Source organism: Physella acuta, unplaced genomic scaffold (genome assembly GCF_028476545.2).
Source record: "Physella acuta isolate Inbredline_101_S28 unplaced genomic scaffold, ASM2847654v3 ptg000936l, whole genome shotgun sequence".
NCBI classification, from domain to species: Eukaryota; Metazoa; Mollusca; class Gastropoda; family Physidae; genus Physella; species Physella acuta.
Window position 1 is genome coordinate 74,252 of NW_026732453.1, and position 24,001 is coordinate 98,252.

The following is a 24,001-nucleotide window of genomic DNA, read 5'->3' on the forward strand; positions in this document are numbered from 1 at the left end:
TAAATAGTAAGTGGCATCAAATCACTGATCTATGTGGCATCAAGTATCTAATCAACCTTTAGTAATTTAAACATTTTAACCCAATAACTTTGACATTAACACCAAAAGTAGAATGTTTATGCAATTTATTTCAGGCAAGTGTTTATTGAACAGAAATTTTGTAACTACAAGTTCTCAGTAACTTTTGTACAATTGTATCTGTTTAACTATGCACATGTTCTGTTAGATGGGTATTCTGTCTGGTAGAGAAGTTATTTTGTGCCAATTGTCTTTGTTAGATGGTTTTTCTCTGGTGTCTAGAAAGTTTAGCTACTTGAATGAATATAGAAGCAGCAATATTTCAACATAATAATGGCAAATATCCATAAATGTACTCATGTCTGAGTTAATAATGGTGTACATACTTGTTTGATTTTGTTTGGTATTGTTTGTAGTCATATGATTTTTACAGCAAACTACTGCTTGTTGTATCATGCATTCTTCAAGTAGAATTGATGGCTACATGAAACTGCAAAAATAATTGTCATTTGCATGTAAATGTTATGTAATCTAAATTAGTGTCAAACTGAATTGATGTATTTCATAATTTTTTGTCATTCAAGCTGGTTGTAAAACCTACACTTGGTTATATAGATGAACATTTGTTTATCTGCTTCTGCAAAGGCAAGAATTATCTTTGAGTCATTACAGTTACTTTAATTCTTAATTTTAATATTTGATTAATATATTTTAAAGAATAAAATACTAAGAGAAATTTTGAGTAAAGATCTAAGATGATTTTTAAACTAAAATTGTAAATAGAATATCAGATGTGTGATCTTTTATTTACTGCTAGTCATTTCAAAACGTTTTTAAAATGCTAACTAGTCACAAAAATATTTTGTCACATTACTTTTGTCAATAATTAGTTAAATTTAAAGAAAGCTAAGATTTTCTTCTTTAATTATTTTTAAAATTATATGTGATCTATCTTACACCAAATATAAATTTTGCATTGTTTTACCCATTAAATCACATTTTATTTTATTTGTATATCCGAATGGAAAGATGTTTTCTATTAAGATTATGTTTATAGTAAAATAATGTTGTAGGGGAGAAAACGTGCACTCTATGATTACCCTGAAATAACCACCTAATGAACTGGTTTCAAATGGTTCTGTCTGATAACCTTCAAATGGTTACTAAATGATAACCTTGAAGACTAAATGTGCACTTATATTTTGTTGTCAGATTTTATTTAGTAAGAATTATCCAAAAGTCAAGTGGATTTACTCACTATGTCCAAACATGAAGTCAAGTAAATTGACTGTTGAATGAAAAAGATTGCAATTTTTCTCCCTTTCAAGTTCCCCAACTCATTAAATGGAATCAAAATGTGACACATAGTTTAATGCTTCACTCAACTATACATTTTTCATTAGAAGATCAGTTCTAAAAGATTGTTTAGGAGAGTGGTAAAGGATTGTTTAGGGGAGTGGTAAAGGATTGTTAAGAAGAGCGGTTAAGTTCTTTTTCAGAGATGTATAAAGTATTGTTAAGAAGAATGGTTAAGTTTTTTAAACTGTTTATAAACTGTTTATTGACCATATTGATTATTTTTACAGCAAATTTTAAGCTTTAAACAAAAAATATTTTTAACAATTTTTACACACGGCCTGTCAAGAAATTTTGTCAAAAATTGACATTTTGAAATTTTTCTTATTTTATCCAGAAACCCATTTAATTGATTGATCAGAGTATAAACTTGTCAAATATGAGACTGGTTTGCTTTAGTTTCAGACTAAGAAGTTCTTGAAAAATGTAAGATCATGAAAAATGACCTTAAATTTTTTTTTGCAATAAGACTCATAATTTTTTTAGCAGTATTTTAATGCTTTTATAAACTGTTTAGCTATCATATTGATTATTTTTTACATAAAATTTTAAGATTTAAAAAAAAATTATTTTTAACAATTTTTACACCCGGCTGGTCAAGAAATGTTAAAAATTGAAATGTTTCTAATTTTATCCAGAAACCCATTCTATTGGTTGATCAGAGTATAAACTTGTCAAATATGAGACTGGTTTGTTTTAAATTCAGAGTAAAAAGTTCATGAAAAATGTAAGACTTGCCAATCATGAAAAATGATCTTACATTATTTTTGCAATAAGACTCATAATTTCTTTAACAGTGTTGTAGTGCTTTTATAAGCTGTTTAGTGATCATATTGATTGGTTTTTACATATAATTTTAAGATTTAAAAAAAATTATTTTTAACAATTTTTACACAAGCCGGTCAAGAAATTTTGTTAAAAATAGACATTTTGAAATTTATCTTATTTTATCCAGAAACCCATTTAATTGATTGATCAGACTATAAACTTGTCAAATATGATACTGGTTTTCTTTAATTTCAGACTAAGAAGTTCTTGAAAAATATAATACTTGCCGATCATGAAAAATAATGTTAAATTATTTTTGCATTAAGACTCATAATTTTTTTTAACAGTGTTGTAATGCTTTTATAAACTGTTTAGTGATTATATTGATTATTTTTTACAGCAAATTTTAGGATTTAAAAATAAAAAAATTTAACAATTTTTACACCCGGCCGGTCAAGAAATTTTGTTAAAATTTGACATTTTGAAATTTTTCTAATTTTAATCCAGAAACCCATTCTATTGATTGATCAGAGTATAAACTTGTCAAATATGAGACTTGACTTAGTCTTCTTTGCTCCTTATGGAACATTGGGCCTCCACCATTTCCTTCCATTTCTTCCTATCCCCGGCTATTAATTTTGTCATCTCCCAAGACATCCCTATTGGCTTCAGTTCTTCAAGAAGACTCCGCCTCCAGGTCTGTCTTGGGCGCCCTCTTTTCCGCTTTCCCTGGGGGTTCCCAAATATGAGACTGGTTTGCTTTAATTTCAGACTATATCATATTTATTGTTATGGATGCAGTAAATCTTATCGATATTAAAAGAGTGGATAAAGACCTAGAAATAAATACAGATGGAAGAAGTTATAAAAGCTATCAGATATTTTAAAATCACAGAGACCAGAGAAGCAAATGGAATCTGTTCTGAAATGTTGAAAGCAGACTACCAGGAATTCTGTTAACTTCTGTGTTTACTATCTAACAATCACCAGGCCTTTCAACGGGAGACAAATTGCAAAGATGAGCCTAAGGATTAAGCCGAAGTCTTGAATTCCCATGTCAAGGAACCTCTCAGTTTAGAAGGCAAAAAATTAGCACTAATTAGAGGTAGTGGACTGGAATGTGACGTTATTTTAGAGGGGAGGTGACAATGTGTGATGTTGGGGATATCAAGGATAGTTTTATGTTTATTTATACGAGAATAGTAGTTGAATAAATATTGACCAAGAAAATAATAGGCATTGTGTAAAGCGATTATCGCCTGTATCGTGATGGGAAATGCACATGGTAGTGGTATGCTTTAAATGGTAGTAGATCACGTGATCAAACACGACACTCTCACAGCAGCCCTAATAGTCATGTATAAATGTGTTTTCTAGTCCATATAGGTCTTTGTGCTAAATTTCTTTTTTGCACATTTTTCGTCGGTTTTTTCTGGATGCGCATTTTCTGTTTGCGCTTTTTTCTGTGTGCGTATTTGTCTGTGTGCGTTTTTTTTCTGTGTGCGCTTTTTTCTCTTTGCGCTTCTTTCTGGGAACCAGAGAAACCACAAAGTTAAAACATAAACATACGAAAAATGAAACATTCTATAGACTAGTAGGAAACAGAGTTATGCCCAGGCATCTCTTTCGGGGGGGGGGGTGTCGGAGCCGCCCCCCCCCCCCCTAAACTAAATTTTTATAGAAAATATATACTTTTAACAGTGCCCCCCCCCCCCCCCCCCCCCCCGAAGAAAGTCTACCAGGAGAAAAAAGTCTGGAAGAAACACTGGTAGGAAATAGTCTAAAGCCGGAAAAATACACACAACAATATGGCGTCATTGATTCTCTAGTAAACTATTAATTAAAAGGCCAATGCCGAAAAGTTCACAATAGCAATGATGCCATCGATACTCTATAATAAAAACTCTGACATTACCGCCGTATTCATTGGTCTAATCTTAATAGTGATTTTTGTGCTGTTTCTTTCAATGAGAAAAGAGGAAGGGGGGGGGGGATGCGAAAAATTCGACTTTAGTGGGCCTTTAATGGGTCCGATTCATGCGGACGTCCACACATGAAATATTTGATTAGGCCCTAAAATATTTCGCTTTATAACTTTATAGTTCTTTAAATAGTAGTGTATAATTTATTTTCTACTTTTTAGTTTTAGTGCATTATTACACAAAAGCGTGTTATTAAAACGTTTTTATGAATTTTTTTACAAGATTTTATTTAACTCACTTCCTCGTCAGTCTGTCTAGATCGAAACGCCCGTGCGAAATTGCAGGCACTTCTAACTGATAGATACCGTTCGTATTGGTACGTGGGTCAAGACATGAAGACAATGCAACATGACATATAATTTGACTTAATTGGTTGCCCGATTAATTTTTTATGAATAAATAAAAATTTTGTCCAAATTAGTTGGCTGTCTCATCAAACTATTCCGCACTATTATACAGGCGTCATCAGGTTCATTAGGTGCGCAATAATTTTTAGTCATACAACTCTATTGTAAATTTAAAACATTTAAAGTACTGAAAAAAATCATTAAAAAAAAAAATGTTTTAATAACAAGCTTTTAGTAATAATGCACTAAAAAGTAGAAAATAAATGATTTTCCTTAAATGTTTAAAAATATACTACCATTTATATAACTAAAATGTAAAAGATGTTATGAGCAACCAAAGCTTTTATGAAAGAAAGCAAATTAGTATTATTTTCTTATTTTCAGTGCATTTAAAAGCTTGTCGCTATAACGGGTTTCTTAAATATTTTTTACTTAAAAAACAAACATCAAGGCAAAATGTACGAACATTAAATTTCATTTTAATTAATTATGGTCGGCTGTGGGGCCCCTTAAACGACCCCCCCCCCCCCCAGATACACACAAACAGCAACCAAATTCTTACAAATGAATTTAGATCTAGGTATAATTTTGACACCCCCATCCCCACTTAAAAAAAATCCAGCAGTTGAAATTAGTTTCATTATGTCGCGTAGCGTGGTAGTGATCAAAAATAAAATTTTAAAAATGCAATTCCTAGGCATAGGATCTACATTCTGAATTAGAAGGCACTCGCAAGCATTCAGAGTAGCAGCATTATGGACTAACCCTAGCAATGAATGAAAAAATGCCTCACCGTCTTTGCCTACCAGCTAAATTACTAAGAAATTTATGGGAAAATGCTTAACATATCAGATGTGAGGTTTTGGATAGTTATATTTTAGGTGTCTGGTATCTAGATCTAGTTACTTGGATTAAAATTATCTAGATGCAAGTTACATAATAAACACAGTTCCCCGAGTTAACCATATTATTATTACTTTACTTTAATCTACCATACAGAAAGCTAAGATGACACGTCCTGTCTCTGAATCTACCTTTCGTTAACTGCCTCACGGATACGGTATACAAAATACAAGAGACGAAAGGGGGGAAGAAGCTGACCCATGCTTTTTAGATGTCTTGTTCAAATTCGCTCTTTCAAAACAGTGAATTTAATTTTCTGACAGACTTGTTTTATATAAATTATGTGATCGTTTTACATTGAATTTTAAATTGACAAGCTTTTTTATTTTCTCGTGTACGAAGTTAAGAGAAAGTATTGATCGTGCAAAAAGTAGGAAAAAAACCATAGTTTTGCAATCTTGTCCGTGCGTCTGTATAAGTGTGAACAAGATAACTTGAGTACCGTTACAGCCAGGTTGATGAAATCAAATTTGTAGATCTGTATCAACTGATTCAGTGAATGACTATAAAAACCCCAGCTTGTCCGCAAACCGAATGATAGAATAATAATTTAAACTTTTTTTTTTTTCAGTTCTTTAAATTAAAAAAAAAAAATTTACAATAGTTTCATGACTAAAACCATTGCGCACCTTATGAACATGATAGTGCGGAATAGTTTATTAAAAAATTATAATTAGTAAACAGTAGCCTACGTTCAGTGAATAAAATAAATAAGTTTGCCTTATATTAATCCATGCTAATTATAATATTTAACAATAATATCATCTTACACGTCTGCAGAATTTACATTCACATTTCTACTTTCTCGTATATACGAAATATAGATAAAGTCTTGTATTATGTAATCGTGCAAAACATAAATTAAAAACTCGACGTTTTACACCTACCTGAGTCGGAAAAACATAGTTTTGCTAGGTTGATGAAATTTCATATATAAGTATTATATCAAAATCGTAGATCCGTATCAACTTTTGAGCGATTTCCGATAACCGGAACTTTTTCTACTTTGAATTTTTCAAAAGCCTATAACTTGAGTACTATTTCAGTTAGATAAATGAAATTTCACATTAAAGTAAAAGATCTAATTCTCTGCCTTCTATCAAATTTTGAGTAATTTCTGTTGACCGGAAGTAGTAATTTTCGCTATTTCCAATTTCTCAAAAAAAAAAAAAAATACGCATGTGAATTTATAAAGCACTAATAATATTCCGTACTATTATGCAAATTTTATTTGGCATTTGCACTTTTTGTGCAATTTTTTTTCTATGAGATTTTATTTAAAAAGTGTAAGTATTTAAAATGGATTTAAAAATCATGTCTATATCCTGAGTTGCCATCCCGTTGTTTCATGTATGTATAAACGAGAAAGTTTAGGGGAAATCACTCCCGGTTTAAAAATATTAGCGTGTTGCATTTATTTTTAAATTACCTCCCTTGGGAAATTACAAAACAGTTTAATTAATTAGTTTTTTGGACCCTATTATTATGCAAATGTATTCATTTTTTCTAGGAATCTAAACGAAAATAATATTTGACAATGATCCGTTAAATATGTTTTAGCAATATGCATGTATTTTTTTTCATACGAAAGAGTAAAAACAGTGGCAACTATAAGAGAAATTTAAGTTGTTTTATAAACAAACCCTACTTAATTACTTACAATTATAATAAGACACTGCGTTGCAAGCAAAAAGCACATGTGTTTACTTTTATGACTCAAAATCTATAGCGATGACGGAATGACTGACACACTACCACAACCCTTTATAACAGTATAGTTGTCAGTGTTGTATATTTATTTTGTATGGTTCTGAGTTTCTTCCAGGCATTCTGGGGGGGGGGGGGGGGGGGGGGGGGGAAGGAGGCTATAATTAATAATGTATAAATTGAGCGTAGCGACCCAGGCTTTTAAATTTGATGTCCAAAGGACCACAGCTAGTCTGTTACTGTTACACCACTGATAGTAATTTTAGATGATTCATTGCTGAAAAAAGAAAAAAGCTACATTTCTGAACATTAATACCATATCCACAAAACACCCCCTTGTTACAAATTAAGTCTCACTAAGGAAGAGGGGTAAACTGAGTTCAGCATTTTGTGATGATGTGTGACATAAAGTGTAAAGTGTGAATGTTCAAATTTTAAAAAGTAATATAAGAAACTTAATTTTAGTCTTTGCTGCTATTTCGAGATTTTAAAACGCTGTTTATGTAAACAGTAAAAAGAAAAGGGTTAATATCTGTATACTCAATGTTGATTCAGTATGGAGATAATTTAAGAAATAAATAAATGTTTTTATAAAAACAAATAGTTGAAAAAGTGCAATTAAGAGGTCTATGATAGTCTATCATCATTTGTGTCCCTAATAGGAGGTTAAAAATCAACAACAAAATGTGACGTAATTTATGGATAGCCCTAAATTATCGGAGGCAACATGAAAAGTCTATTAAAAAATAGATTAGGCTAAGAACTAAATAATAAATTATATAATATGCAAAATGCCTCATTGAGAATAAATTGTAACATCATATACACATTGAAAGTGAAATAAAATACAAGACAGCATACATTAATTGTATATTTTGGCATTTCTGCTTCTTATTGTTATACCAAAACCTATCAAACAAAAAGTTTTTTAATTAAGGGTGCTATTTTAAAGTGTTTGTTAATAATACGAGTTAAATATGAGCGTAATCAAATACCACTGCTCAATACAAGTAAAATAAAAGTGCCATATATTTATAAAACAGATTTTGGATAAAATATGTGTATATGCTTTAACTTCTTAAAAACAATTTTTATATATTTTATAAAACAATCACTTCTAAACATTTTTTATTCATTTCATGAACTCGGTACATGTTTTGCAGGAGTCAACTTTATAAGTCTTGAAAGGAAAACAAAATATCACTTGTTTCAACATTAGTGTTACTTATAATTAATAATGATTTAAGTTTAATTTACAATATTACTAATAAATGAAACTTAACTTTTAACATATGAGAATAAAAACTTGTCTTAATTTCTAAAATACGATATTATGAATGTAGAGGGGAATAATTATAAATATCAAATTCAGAGATGTAACAGATCATCAAATAAGTTATTTTTCAATCAGTAACATGGTTCATAGCAATGCTTCTGACAACAAATGAAGGATATTTTCCAAATATTCCAGAGCAAACTATAAATTTCTATGAAATATCAATGTAAAATTAATGTTCTTCAAAATAAAGGAAAAATTGTAATAGTTTCATATTTGCTTATTACCCTATTTAAAAAAATTTAATGCACATAATTGTTAATTTATATTATACATTAGATACAGGATTCCATGTTCTACTTATAGAGCAAGTTTTACTAACTATCAGATTAATGTATCCCCATTGTGTTGTTTTTTAAACTTCAGGTTTTATGGCATTGTAACCACATTTTACTTAACATTTAAACCTTAATTTCAAGGTGTTTTTATTGAAGTTCAAAAATAATTTTTTATTTTACAAAAATAAAATAAAAATGATCACAAATAGATCTAATTGGTATTCATCTGCAGCTAATCTGATTTGATTATCTAAAAATGGACTTTTACAAGGAAAGAATTTGTTTTAGAGGGAAAAAAAAAACCAATTTGTAGGATGTTACAAGAATGATGATGACGTAGATGGTCCATTGGAAATTGATGAAGAAGAAGCAGCACTTGCATGCATTTCATTATTTTCTGCTACAGGTGTGGTGAAGTTAGAGTTTTCAAGGGTATCTTCATTTCTTGAAGTGTCTAATCCATTTAGGTCTTTTCTACAAACGGGGCAAGTTCCATGCTGAAATTTTTAAATTTTAAAAATAAATAAGTAGGTTAAATGCAATATTGTTTAGAACAGGTACTCAGTAAAATAATGAGATACAATACAAACTATAAGAAACCAAAACACATAATACTTTTTGAACAATCATTTGCACTTAACAAATGCTTATCTTTTTTACTCCTTGTTTATACAGTGCAGAGAGGAAGTATTATTATAATCATACAAAAAAATCAAAACCAGGAATTTGACAAATCTTGAAGTTTTACACCTCCCTTAGTCAGAAAAACTTAGTTTTTACAATTTGGTCTGAGAGTCTGAATTTGAATAGTTTCAGTTATGTTGACGAAATTTCTTATTCTATATCTATATTTGAAGTTCTGTATCAACTTAAGAGCGGTTTCTGTTTAAACTGTTTAAGTGGTAATTATTCTACTTCAGGTTTCTCAAAAGCCAAAAACTTGAGTACCATTTAAGTTAAGTGGACACAATTTGATACAATAGAATTACATTGTATGCACAGGTTCCTATTGGTACATTTAAAAAGGCTTTTTCATTTATGCACTTGCAGTAATCAAATTTAAAAGGCTTATATTTCAGTATATATAACAACTTTTTGAAAGAGCTAGTGGTCAGAATTCTACAAGGTCTGAAAATTCGTATTTGCATATTATTTATCTTGTACTTTTCCTATGAAAGTAAGTATATCAAACAGTTCAAATATATGCAGTTTTCACCCAAATGTAGTAGTTTTTGTTTCTCAGTTTCTATATTAAAAAGGGATCTTATAGAAATAAGCTTGGTACCTTAAAGTAAATTTTAATCTTGGTACCATTAAAAAGTAAATTTTAAGCTCTCTAATTCTGCATAAATTTTATGGTTTTTGATATTACACCATATATTTCAGTTATCGATTGAAAATTATCACTGAGATGATTCTTCAACTGTTTAACAAACTAAGCAATTAGAAAATTAGTATGTGAGTCTCACATCCTATAATTTTTTAATTAAAATTAAAACACTTAAATTGTTTATTATTTCTAAGCATGTTCGAAAAAAGCTCAACAAAACACAATACCGATCACTAAAATCACTCTAGGAACAGTAGCAGAAAATGGCAGCTTTCTTCATGAACAACACACCACCAAGATTTTCTAAATTGATGTTAGCAGGTTTTAGAGGGTTGATAGTAAAAAAATAAAAACATGTAGCTACTTAGTAAACAAGCTTGTCAGTCTAGTTTTTATAGTTTACTAGCCGTCCCGGCCAGGCCCTGCTCTGGCTTCTGTGAAAAACCTTTCTGTTAAAGACCATTACCTGTGTGTTTAGTAATCATCATAAACCCGGCCCTGCCCACCCAAACCACAACCAACCAAAACCAAAACAACAAAACGCAAACATAACGATAACACAAATACAAACGAAAACTAAAACCTAACAACAAACCCAACCACAACCACCAATACAAACACAAACAAAAAACAAACAAAAAAGCAAACGAAAACAAAACCCAACAACAAACCCAACCACAAACACCAATACGAACACAAAAAAAAACAACAAAAAAACCAAAAAGCAAACGAAAACAAACCAAATCCAAAACCAACCACAAACACAAAGAAAAAAACACAAACAAAAAAGCAAACGAAAACAAACCAAATCCAAACACAAACCCAATGAAAAAAACACAAACGAAAAAAGAAACACCAATACAAACACAAACAAAAAACAAACAAAAAAGCAAACGAAAACAAAAACCAACAACAAACCCAACCACAACCACCAATACAAACACAAAAAAAAAAAAACCGAAAAAGCAAACGAAAACAAACCAAATCCAAACGCAAAACCAACCACAAACACAAACCCAAAGATAAAAACACAAATGAAAAAGCAAACGAAAACAAACCAAATCCAAACACAAAACCAACCACAAACACAATGAAAAAAACACAAACGAAAACGAAAGAACAAAAACGACCCAAATCAAAACGCAAACCACTAACGCAAACCCAACCTAAACACAAAGAAAACACTAACGCGAACATAAATGCTAAGTGCTCACAGTCTAGCCCGGGGCGGAATCGCTGTTTCAGCTTTATAAACGACTATAGTACCCCAACTTATTCATAGTCTTTTGCACTCACCAGGGTCCATAGCCAAATCCCAAAAGAAAATTCAAGGCTTTTTCAAGGTTTTCAAGGTGATTTTGGGGGGAATTTCAAGGTAAAAACTACCACTAACAGGCATTACAATGAGGGTGATGTATGTTTTTTGCACACACAATTTTTAAAATAATGTTGGTGTTATTACAAAATTATCTAAGTCAGGAGATTGTCTGAGTCCAGCATAATCCCTTTTGCAATCAGTATCTTTGGTGTCAAATGACACTCTTCCAACTTCTATTTTCAGAAAAACCTCTTTCAACACTGGCTTGACCATGTGACAGAAGCAATAGATCTCTAACAATTTTCCAAATATTCACATAAGAAATTTTGCTATCAAGCTGTTCTATGAAAAAACTGTCCAGCCTATCATGTGGTCTTTTAAATTTAGATAGACAACTATTTAGAGTGCATGTATCTATGAATGTTGAAAATTGAAACAGAACTTGGTCACACTCAGCTGATTTCAGTTTCCATGTGTTGACTAGGATGTGAAGAATTCCCTTCATTTTTTTTTGTGAACTGACTATTTTTAAACATTTGCATTAGGCTAAGTCTCTCACTAATGACTAAAGTAATGGAGATTTCAAGGAAAAATTTGATGAAAATCCTATCAAACTTGTCTTACAATCAGATTTGAAATTGAGAATTTGAAGCTCACTTGCTTTTTTTATTTTTTTTAGAGACTTTATTAGAGAGTCAGCAACAAACCCTACTTCAATTGAATGACTTGTCAATGTCAAGTGCTAATCAGAATCAGGTCATTATACATAAAAGGAAGCATTGGTTCGTCTGTCTGATAGTCCTTTAAAAAGGACTCTGCACAAATATTCCTTTAAAAAGGACTCTGCACACATATAGAAACAAAAAAAAACCTAGCTATGCTTGTAGAAATTATCCTGCTTAATGTCATAAATGACCTCACGCTTTTTAAAAGATTTTAACCTCCCCCCCATCACACATCACAAAAAGCCAGGCCCCACCCTCTAAAATGACGTCACACCTCAGCCTATAACCCCTCCCCCCCCCCCTCATAATTGCAGTTGATTTTTTTCTTAAAATACGATTTTTTCCCAAAATCTTGTCTGAACTCTGTCAAAATAGAGTATTTTAATCAATTTTAATCAATTCCTTTTACAATTTATTAAAACAGTTTTCTAAAATGCTAAAATTCGTTTTCTAACATTGCTTTTTAATAATGCAAAAGTGTGATGTCACACCATCTGACCCCCCCCCCCCCCCAAATCCCCTCATTACACACCGTCACACAATTACGGATCATCCCTCCCCCGACGAGTGTGACGTCATTTATGGACGACCCCAATGTCCCCACCTATGATATACATGATGAAGTAAAGAAATATCGTGGAAGTTTTAAGTTAGTTCATATCGCGGAATAACTGAATTAAGTTGTTTTTTAAACAATTTCACAAGTAACTACGCTAGTAATACTCATGTCAGAGATGTAGCCGCCTGACAAAGTGAAAAGCGGATTTTTTTTTACAAGCGGATGGGAGGGGGCAGTGACAGCGGCAATTTTCTCAAACACGGTAATTCGAGGCTTCTTAAACATTCCAAGGACGTTTTACCACAGTAAAAAGCAATGGACACCAGCGAGTTGACGAGATTCCTTCTGTAATGTTGTTGACATGGAATAAAAATGTGCTTTTTAGATTTAGGACCATAAAAATAATAAATGACAAAATTTTATTAAAAAACTTAAGCCTAAAATTAATTCAGAAATTTAATATTTTTAGAATCAATCAAATTTAAACACCATGACCTATTTTTTCTATTTTTAGCTTACAATGTGTACAATAAAATTTATGGCGGCCATTGTTTATGTCGCCATTACACGTGAAAACCAAATTGTTTTTGCTTTTTTTTAAATTTTTATTTAGTTACCGAAAATATTAAAAACATCAAATACATCCAATCTTTAGTAAAGTCCAAAAAAAACCAGACAGACAGGATTTTATAACCATGTTAATTGTAACTACGCCGTGCAAGATTTTTAAATTAATTTATGCACCTCTCAATTACCTTTGAGACTTTTCTCGATGGTGTCCATTAGATCTAGACCCTGCTAGATGGTGTAACTAAATTATAGCAGACCCGGCAGACCTACATATTTTGTTCAATGACCTAAAACGATGCAGATCTAGTTTTTGTTTTCGCTTAAATCTAGCAGTAAGCCCAATATTAAAGACAACCAATGTGCTTTGGTTATTTCATTATAATGCAATGTGTAACTTTGTATTGTAGATGTGACTTGCCAAGGTGGCTTTAGATTTATGTAATTTTGTAAATAAAATCTTGAAATCAAAAAAAAAAAAATATATATATATATTAAAGTACTTCAGTATATATTTACTAGCCGTCCTGGATAGGCCCTGCACTGGCCTCTGTGAAAAACCTATCTGTAAAGGACCATGACTTGTGTATTTATTAAGCAATATATACACCCGGCGTTGCCCGGGCTTAGGAAATATATCACTTTTGGAATTAACCCTAAACTAAAACACAACAAAGCCAAATGAAAACCCAAACCGAAACAAACTTAAACACAAAAGAAACAAAAACTTTAACACAAATAAAAATGCGAACTCTAATGTAAACATCAACACAAACACAACGCAAGAACAAATACAAACACAAAGCTAAGTGCAAACAATAGTGCAGAGCTTAAACACTAACTTAAATGCTAACATAAACCTGACAGTCGCCATAACGCTCACGGGAAAGCCAAGGGGCGCCAAACAGGACATGTGGTGGGCGCCTGAGTATGTCCTGGATTGGTTTTAGTGAACGCTTATAGTAACCCTTTTTATTCACATCCAACCGCACTCTTTAAAATGAACGTACGCAACATAGTGCTCACAGGATAGCCCGGGCGTAAATCGCACCCTGTAGGTGCGCTGGCGGACATGCCTGATTCAATTGAGTGAATGACCGTGACATTCCATCTTATCCGCAAACGAAAGTTAAAAGTTAACATTCCTAACATTTAGGAACAGCTACTAAGCTGTTATTGATTTAACATAATAATTGGTAAACAGAACATTAAGTGTATAAAATAAATAAAAGGCAGTATTTAAAATACCTCGGTTTTATTTATCACATTGCACTTTAGCAATCCATGCTAATTATATAATTGTTTTTTTTTCAACAAAAAAAAACTAATAATATTAATAAAAAACTATTATTTTTTCCCCAATGTGCCTAACGGAAATATTTTTATTTTTGGTGATCTATCAAGGAAAGTAATTGGTGCTGATTTTTTTAATTAACAGGGTCATAAAAATTGCATTTTAAACAAATATTTTTTCTTTCATTGAAGTTATTATTTTCTTAATACAAAAATGGACAAAGTATCCAAAGGTGCAAGAAACCCAATATGACAAAAAAAATCAGGGATTTGGTAATTTTTTAATGTGCATATTGCCTTAAGGACGAGAAAAATGGCCCGCTGAGGAAGGATACAACGGGCGCTAGGTTCATAGTGCTGTCTATTTTCTCGGTACTTTAATTTATACAAAATATAGTCATAGGCATATCCCTAAACCATGCACCTAATCTCATTCATAACAAAAGTCGCATTTAGAGTTTCTTTCAGGCAACTCTACTTGGGAGGAGGGGGTTTGCCCCCCCCCCCCCCCCACACCCCAAAACATGTCTACTGTCCCATTCAACGAAATATAATTATATACTTTTTCCAGTGTCCGCCCCCTCCCAGAAAATTCTAAAATTCTACCCCCGTCCCCGAAAATTTCAAGTACCCCCACCCCTCTCCAGGGAGGAAAAAGTCTGAAAGAAACACTGGTCGCATTTGTAGATCATACAAACTAAAGGAAGAATCTGGGCGGGGTTTCGCCCCTACCGGAAGAGATGCTTGAAAAAAAAAACTGCATGCTAAACACTTTTTAGATTAGAAAAAGTTCCCCCCTCCAGGGAGGAAAAAGTCTGAAAGAAACACAGGTGTCGCGCTTAGCCACTACCCGAAGAATTGCATTAAAGAAATTGCAAGAAAACCACTTTTTAGATTAGACACATTAATTAGGCGGTTATTTCATTATAGAGTATCGATGAAGAAATTTCTTTTGAGTTCTTACGCGGGGGTGGGGCTTCGCCCCTACCCGAAGAATTGTATGAAAGAAACTCTTAAAGCAAACCACTTAGATTAGACAAAATTGTCTTTTTATTCAATGTTTACTCGAGAATCAATGACGTCATATTACTCCGGCTTGATACTATTTTCCACTATATGCTAAATGTGACGTCATATTTCGTTTTCGTTTCATTGTGAAAGTTTTTAAATTGCTTGTGTTTTCTCTAAAGCGTTCTTGTCAGATACATACATACACAGATAGATAGATACACAGACAGCGTAACTATTATATAGAATAAGGAGGTGTGATGATACTTTTATATGTTTCAAACAATACACATTTCGACAATGTGTAATTTGTTATTTAATGCATGAAATAGTATTAATATTTTATTTACTTGGGTGGACTTGGAGCCTGGATAAAATATTAATTCAAACTGTCACTTTTGTTTTAATGAACATGCCAGCATAGCATACATTATCCAAGGGTTACAACAAAACTTGGTCCATGTTTACTCATCAAGATTCAATACTAATCAATTTAAATAAGGCATTACCAAATGCATAATTTGAAATTTTTACAAATAGCTGGTTCCATGCTTTAATTTATGGTAGTTCAAAATGAAAATAATTTTACAGGTGGCAAAATAAGATTCCTGTCATCTGGTGCTAGGGCCTTGGACTATGTCAACGTGTGAAAAAGTACTACGCCCTATGAAAAGGCAAAATAAGGAATGGATTTCAGCAGATACTCTGAAAATTGAGAGAAAAATGAAGAAGGCAACATTAAACAACAGTCTTCTAAATCAAAAGCCCTGGAAGAATACACTGAAACAAACAAAAAAAAAGTGTCAAGAAATGCATAAGGAAAGACAAACTGAGTTATTTAGAACTGCTTTCAAGTAAAACAGAAGAAGCACTGTACCATGGGAATATTAGGGACGTGTTCAATACAATTAAGAAGATATCTGGGAAGATCAGTAAGCCAGAGAGGCCAGCAAAGACAAAAGATGGAAAGATAATAGCTGATGCAAAAGGAACAGAGGAAGAGATGGGCAGAACATTTTGAAGAACTACTGAATAGACCAACACCAGAGTGCATGCAAGATATATACCACTAGCTGAAAGTGATCTCCCTATAGAATGCAACCCACCTTCAAAAGAAGAGATACATAAAAAGCTATAAAGCAGCTGAAAAATTGGAAGGCTCCAGGAATAGATGGTATACGGGCAGAAGCACTGACAGCAGATATAGAAACTAGCACCACACTACTTGACACACTCTTCAAGAAAATATGGGAAGATGAACAAATACCAGAGGAGTGGAAGGAGGGACTACTAATAAAGCTTCCAAAGAAAGACGATCTTAGTGCATGCTTTAACTATATAGGGATAACACTTTTGTCCATCCCAGGCAAAGTCTTCAACAGAATATGATTAAACCGAATGAAGGAAGCGATAGACCCCAGCTTTGAGATCAACAGGCGGGCTTTAGGAAGGAAAGGTCATGCGTAAACCAAATTGCTACTCTGTGCATCATCATTGAACAGAACTCATCTCTCTAATTTCACAGATTACAAGAAGGCCTTTGATAGACCGTCAATGTGGAAATTGTTGAGACACTATGGGGTGCCAAAGAAAATAGTCAACATTATTATGTATTCATATGAAGGTCTGAAATGTAGAGTAGTGCATGGCCAACAGACTTCGGAGGCCATCCCAGTACAGACCAGAGTAAGGCAGGGTTGCCTACTTTCACCATTCCTGTTCCTGCTGGCCATAGACTGGATTATGAAGATGTCAACAGAGAAAAAGCTAAACGGTATACGGTGGACACAGTGGAGCCAGCTGGATGAGCTGGACTTTGCTGATTAAACCAACAGTGTTTCTAATTTTTCTACATGCCTGGGCCTGAACATCCACAGAGAGAAAAGTAAAGTTCTCAAAGTTAATGCATCAAACCGCACCCCTATAACATTGGCAGAAGAAGCCCTAGAAGAAGTGGATAGATTCACCTACCTTGGAAGTATTGTTGATAAGCAGGGCAGGACAGAAGCAGACATGAAAATAAGGACGGGCAAGGCAAGAGCAGTCTTCAACCAACTAAAAAATGTTTGGGGTTCTGGAGATTTAACCCTTGGAATAAAAATCCGGATCTTCAACACACTAGTCAAACCTATTTTACTCTATGGGGCTTGAAACCCCAGGCTGCCATGACACGGACGGTGCAGTTGCCTATGTTAACTTGGTTATGTAGACCTAATGAAGGTCTACATAGCCATTTATGGCTTAGACATTTATGAATTTGCCCTATACAGAGTTGCAATAAAGCCAGTATCTAACAACCAAAGTGTCGTTTTGTGTTATCTCTCAGGGTCAGCCTTTTTAAACACTACATCTCAGTGGGTGATATCATCCCTACTGAGGCAGTGTTACATTTTGGCGCCCAACGTGGGGCTTCATCTTGAGAGAAACATGGACAGCAACCATCGAATGTTGAAGTTGTCACAGTAGCTGGCTGAGCTGACGGCTAAGATGGCGGAGCTACACGCAGGTGCACAGCGGCCCGTGACGATGGAGGTGTGTACTCCAGTACACAACAGACTGAACGTGTTCACCGGCCTTCCACTAACTAATAATAATTGTGATTAATGAAGTTTTCTTGCAAATGCAAAATAGATTGGTAGTAACGGTATCAAGTTTCATTTTAGTAATGTCTCGTTTTATTTTTATCTATGACTAAAAGTATACCAATAAAACACCAAAACTGAAATTAACCTTAATTTTACTGTCAATTTATAATTAAAATTATATTAATGCTAAAAATATATGCATATGAAATAAAATATTCTTATGTAAAAAGTATACGGGGTCAAAGTGACGCACCTTGTAGTCGAATACAGTGAAATAAGAGATAAAAACTTAAATAAGAAAAGTTAATTAACTCTACCATAATGTTGTGTGCTAACAAAGAACTTAGGTCAAAATATCCATTGTACCAATTCTATTACTATTTGCATGAAGCTCACTGCAGCTACCAATTTTAAACAATCCTGCTCCAAAAGTTTTTGCTTAAAATGAATAATATACATTGTACAAAACATAGTATAAAGAAAGCATACCATTTCTAACCACTTAATAATACAATCTGAGTGGTAAAGATGATCACAGGGAAGCTTCCTTACTTCTATGCCAAGTTCAAAGTCATCCATACAAATAGAACACTGTAGGGTTTTTTCTGGGGGAAAGTAAAAAAAAAACAATTCCTAAAAATTGTTCTCATGCTCTGATGGTATTTACTAACTTTTTTGTAATGTAAGCACCAGAATATCACGATTTTATTTTTTATTTGATCACTTCTCTTTATTGAACCAACTTTCTAGTGATTTTACTATAGTAATTACTCTGCCTTCTATAGTTAAGTTACAATATTTTACTCTTTAAAATCATAAAACTATAATTATAAAGACCTATTTAATGGTAGATAAACACAAAAAATGGTATTATGGATTCCCATGGGTGACTTTATAAAAATGTTACAGCCAAGTATTGTAATCGTCTTACAACTCAGTACTTTATCATACGGAGTATAGGGGACTTATTTTAATCAGGCAGAAATTATAAATGCAGATTTATCAAAATTTTGGCATTCTATGTGTAATCAAGAAAAACTGGGATTTGCAATTCTGTCTGAATGTCTGTGAACACGATCACTTGAGTACCGTTACAGCTAGGTTCATGAAATTTCAAATATAAGTATTATATCAAATTTGTAGTTCTGTATAAACTTTTCAGCAATTTCCAATAACCGGAAGTGGAACTTATTCTTCTTATAGTTTTTCAAAAGCCTATAACTTGAGTACTGTTGCAGAAAGATAAACAAAATGTCATATATAAATGATCTAATTCTCTGCCTTTTGTCAAATTTTGAGCAATTTCTGTTGACAGGAAGTAGTACTTTACGCTATTTCTGATTTCTAATAAAAAAAAAAAAGCATATGAATTTATAAAGTACCAGTATTCCGCACTATTATACACATATTGTTTGCCTTCACTTGATGCGCAATTCTTTTTTCTACAAGATTCTCTCCTATTTTTAAAAAGTTTAAGTATGTAAAAACTGATTAAATGTAAATAAGTCAGTTTATGTAGCTATGTGCCATGGGTATGCTAGTCTATCTATATATATAATTCTCTTCTGGGAGACGCTAGAAAACAAGCTGTTAGCGCGCCTAGCAGTCCCCATCCTTCCTCTATAGGCATATTAACCCCCCCCCCCCCCTGGTCTGGTGAGCTGTGGTTCACGCTAAATGTTTACAAGCGTAGAGACAGGTTTAGTGACGGCTATTAGGGGCAGATAATTTAGTCTGAAACTATTTTAAACTTAGGGGAGGTAACTAAGAGGAGGCTGCTTTCACGAGGAGGAGGAGGGGGGGGGGGGTAAGGAGGGTTTTAGTGTTTTAAAGCAAATATATTTTCAGTGGCAGCATTAGTACTGTCGAATTCACAAATTATGAATGACTGAAAAGTAGAAAAAACAACAACTAAATAGCGGCGTATGATATGCCGCGGGTCGGCTCGTATAAGTATAAAAATTAAAGTATATTTGTTTGTTTGTCCTTAATGTATTACTACACCTTTCATCCTATTGCCATGAAACTTTGGGAAGTGGTTGATAATATTCCTGGAAGAGTATCTGCAGAAATTTTTTTTAAATTATGCAAGGGCGGGACCCCAGTATGGTGCACTTTGATTCTTCTCTAAGTAGAGAAGAATCAAAAGTCGATTGCAGTTTGACCCCGTTCATCCGATCGCCATGAAATATTGGGGAGTTGATTATAACACTCCAGGGGAGGGTTCTGCAAAAAAGTATTTTTTATTTTCCAAGGGCGGTGCGCTGGGAGGGTGTAATTTTTCTATTTATATGGGGTGTGCTGGGCGGTAGTGCAGGCAAACCAATGCCCTAACAAATATGATCCAAAAAATATAGGGCAGGCATGGTTTACCTTTAAAGGTCACACGTCAAAGAATATAGGATTGGGAACGCAATGATAAGACTGTCTTAAAATATTACATCCTCTGTACTCACCCCTTTAAATGAAAATACTATTTTTGATATAGTTAAAAAAGAAACCAGACATTTTATAAAAAGCCTTTGCATTCTAAAGGAAAGCTAAAACATAGGAACTGTTACTTAAAACCAAAATGGTACTTTTAAAAAATAGTGAACTTAATCAAATGTTCTATTAAGGTAGTCCATGAAGAGTTATTCCTTTATTATTTTTTTTTGGCCTTTTTTTGGGAACAAACAGAACAGCATGGCCAGGTGGCAAAGCGCTCGACTGCTAACCCGAAAGTGTTTTCGGATTCCAGGCCCAAGTAGGTAAGAAGCTCCTGAAACCCACCCAGATGATAGTTAACTGCAGCATGTTGAGAATATCGCTGGCACTACCCAAAAAAGCAATAAAGACTAATTATTATTATTTTGTGTGGGAACCCTGTGTGAGGAGTATAATACTCACTGTATTGTAATTGAGAAACTAGTGTTGGTTAAGTTAACACAGTAGCAGGCTCTTAAGTAAAGGACAAACGACCCACTGTACCCACTGAATCTCTCGCACCACAAATATTATGCCAATTTCATGAATTATTAGTGTTAATTTTACAATACCAATGTGAGTCTGATCAATTTGGATTTTTTCAAGGCTTTCTATTTTTTCCTTTTGAGCAGGTGGAGCACCAGTACCTTCCAAATGATTTAGAAGCTGTTTAAAAAAAAACAGAAACATTAGAAATGTTGTTAGTTAAATTTATGATTTTACATCCAGCTTAAGTCACAATCAAGATTACTCAAACATAAATTTGTGTATTTGTGCTCAAAAATGCAAACCAACCAACAAATAGGACTATAAAAGTCAATTGTGTTTGATTCTTAAGTATATAAGACCATATAAAATCGTGCATACTTTAATATCTTTTTACCAATGCTCTAAGGCAGGGGTCTCCAAACTACGGCCAGGGGAGATGTTTTTGTCTACGGAGAAAAATACGGAAATTTACGTGTAAACTACCAAGATCAGCCACCCTTAGGTTGACGCTATCTTTTTACAGATTTAAAATAGAGGCGGACTGTAGTGTGTTATGTTTTCCAACCAATCAATACATTATAAAAACTTATTGCTAAAAAGTGGCAAACAGTTTACAGATGGTAAAGTGATAAAGGAATGTTTGTTGGAGATGGCTGAGGAACTTTGCACAGAAAATTCAAAACAATTTGATAAAGTAGCCTTGGGTGCAAGTACAATTGCTCGCCCTGTTGCAGACATGGGTAGAAGCATTTGTGTCGCAAATAGTGAAAAATGCAAGCCAGTTTAGCCATTTTTAAAATTGCAATAGACGAGTCGCTGGACAGCTGTTACACCTCTCAACTGCATGTGTTCATTAGAGGTGTGGATGAAGACATGAACATGACACAAGAGCTGGCTTCCCTACACAGCATGTTTAGCACTATTACCGGAGAGGATATATTCAATGAGTTAAAAAAAAACCTTTGCTGATAATAACATGGACTGTTAATGGAGGAAAGTACATAAGTAGCATAAAGAAAGGCTTGGTAGAACAAGTGAAGCAGATTTTTAATGAGAAATATATTCTACAACCTGGACTGTATTATTCACTAGCAAGTTTTGTGTGCTTAATATGTGAACACTAGCATTGAAGATGCTGTGAAGATGGTGAATTTAATAAGGTCACATGGGCTTAACCATAGAGAGTTTAGTGACATGTTGAGAGATACAGATTTGCAAGATTTATTATATTACACAGCAGTAAAATGGCTAAGCTGTGAGCAGAGTATTTCAGTAAAGAGAGGAAATAGGTGACTTCCAGGAAAGTAAAGGCAAGCTACAAGTTTTTGCCAAAGAAGACTTGCTTAATGCCAAAACTTTTGGATCAAGTTACCTTTCAATTTTTTGGGAACAACAGACCTGTGTTAACAAACATTTTCAAGAATGAAATACATGAAGAGCAATTTGAGATCAAACTTGTCCGATGATAATCTCAGGTCACTGTTGATGTTAGGGACATCAAATCTAAAGCCAGAAATTTCTGCTGTTCTGGCATCTAGGAAACAATTTCACCATTCCCACTAATACAATGATATGCTTTTCAGTGTAATGTTATTAAATAATTACCGAATAAAATATATTAAATAGTTAAAAACAACATCAATGTTTTGTGTTTTGATTCTTTTTTATTTGGACCTCGAGTGTGTTGTCGGCCCACGAACTGCATATTTGATTATTAATGCGGCCCTCTGGGTGAGAAGTTTGGAGACCCCTGCTCTAAGGGCATGACCTCTTAATTTAGCTACTACCATTTATCATGTGATTTAGAGGCTGGACAAAGCCAAGTTAAGAGTCAAGAAAAGAAAAAATCCAAAGCTTTGATGGGTAGAGTTGGATACCATGGCTGGGAGATTGTCTTATCAAATCATAGTAGTTATTTCATTTTTTAAATAACATTGGTAGCACTATATTATCAAGTATGAATTAAAGGGTCATGAACCTGACGTGTTTAGTTCAATTTTTTTAAAATGGAAGTTTAATTTGTGTGTGGTAAATTCAATTTTTTAATAGACATTTAATTTGTATAGACCTGTCTAGAACAACTATTTTAGATGACTTAATGTTTGTCTGGTGATGCATGTCAATTGACTTGGAAAGTAATCAAAAGTTTTGCTGGGCTTCAGCCTTATCCACAAATGGATCAGCAGATATGGTCAATGACCTCAGCAATCAGGCATAATTTTTTTACCTTGTTTGGCCAAATTTAAAAAAAAATCAATTGAAACAAAAACAATATTTAGAAATAATAATAGTAAGTCATGTGAGGAAAACTGATTACAATATGGGTAAAAATAAAAAAAGTGACAATTACTTAGACTCTAATGCTGACTTGACAACCCACACCCTCAAACTTTAAGATTCATAATACGATCACAGCAAACCAGATCTACAGATCTAGCTTACATACTAGTGCAGGGGTCGGCAACCTGCGGCTCGCGAGCCACATGCGGCTCTTTTGATATTAAGATGCGGTTCTCCAGCTCCTTGAACAAATACTAATAATTTTAATAAAAAAATAAAATATTTGGAACAAGAAAAATGTTTGTGGCTCTTTAAAACCAGGGAAATTTTGAAAATTGTAACTTTTGGCTCTTCCGCTTCAAAAGGTTGCCGACCCCTGTACTAGTGTACTGTTTATAACAATATTTGTTCTAATTCTAAGGTCTAATTAAAGAATAACCCTTTTTTAGTTGGAAAATACAGAAGTAGTGAAAGTTTTATTTACAAAATCAAATTATAGACAGTTTTAAAAACAACAGAAAACAAGTGATTTTCCAATCTGTAATTTACTTTTCTTAGTTTGAATATGCTTGCTAATGAATTAAAACATTTTTATTACCTGAGATATAATAGCATCAAGACCACCAGCTCCCCAAGCATAGTCTCCAGGATTACTGTGTAAAATTCTGTTAATAAGTATCAACATA

General features: G+C 33.2%; 1 protein-coding gene across 5 annotated transcripts in view; it reads right to left on the minus strand.

Moving 5' to 3' along the window:
• Positions 1-7,934: 7,934 nt before the first annotated feature.
• The window catches only part of LOC131953648 (E3 ubiquitin-protein ligase RNF126), a 50,296-nt gene continuing 34,229 nt past the window's right edge, over positions 7,935-24,001 (minus strand). For 4 of the 5 annotated variants that reach the window (XM_059316935.1, XM_059316934.1, XM_059316937.1 and 1 more), the window contains exons 6-9: positions 23,914-23,980; positions 21,119-21,212; positions 18,570-18,685; positions 7,935-9,192 (exon numbers count right to left, since the gene is read on the minus strand). In XM_059316935.1, coding sequence (XP_059172918.1) covers positions 9,013-9,192; positions 18,570-18,685; positions 21,119-21,212; positions 23,914-23,980 — 457 coding nt within the window. In that variant the 3' untranslated portion in view covers positions 7,935-9,012. The remainder of the gene's footprint in view (positions 9,193-18,569; positions 18,686-21,118; positions 21,213-23,913; positions 23,981-24,001) is intronic. The other variant, XM_059316939.1, reaches the window with a different exon arrangement.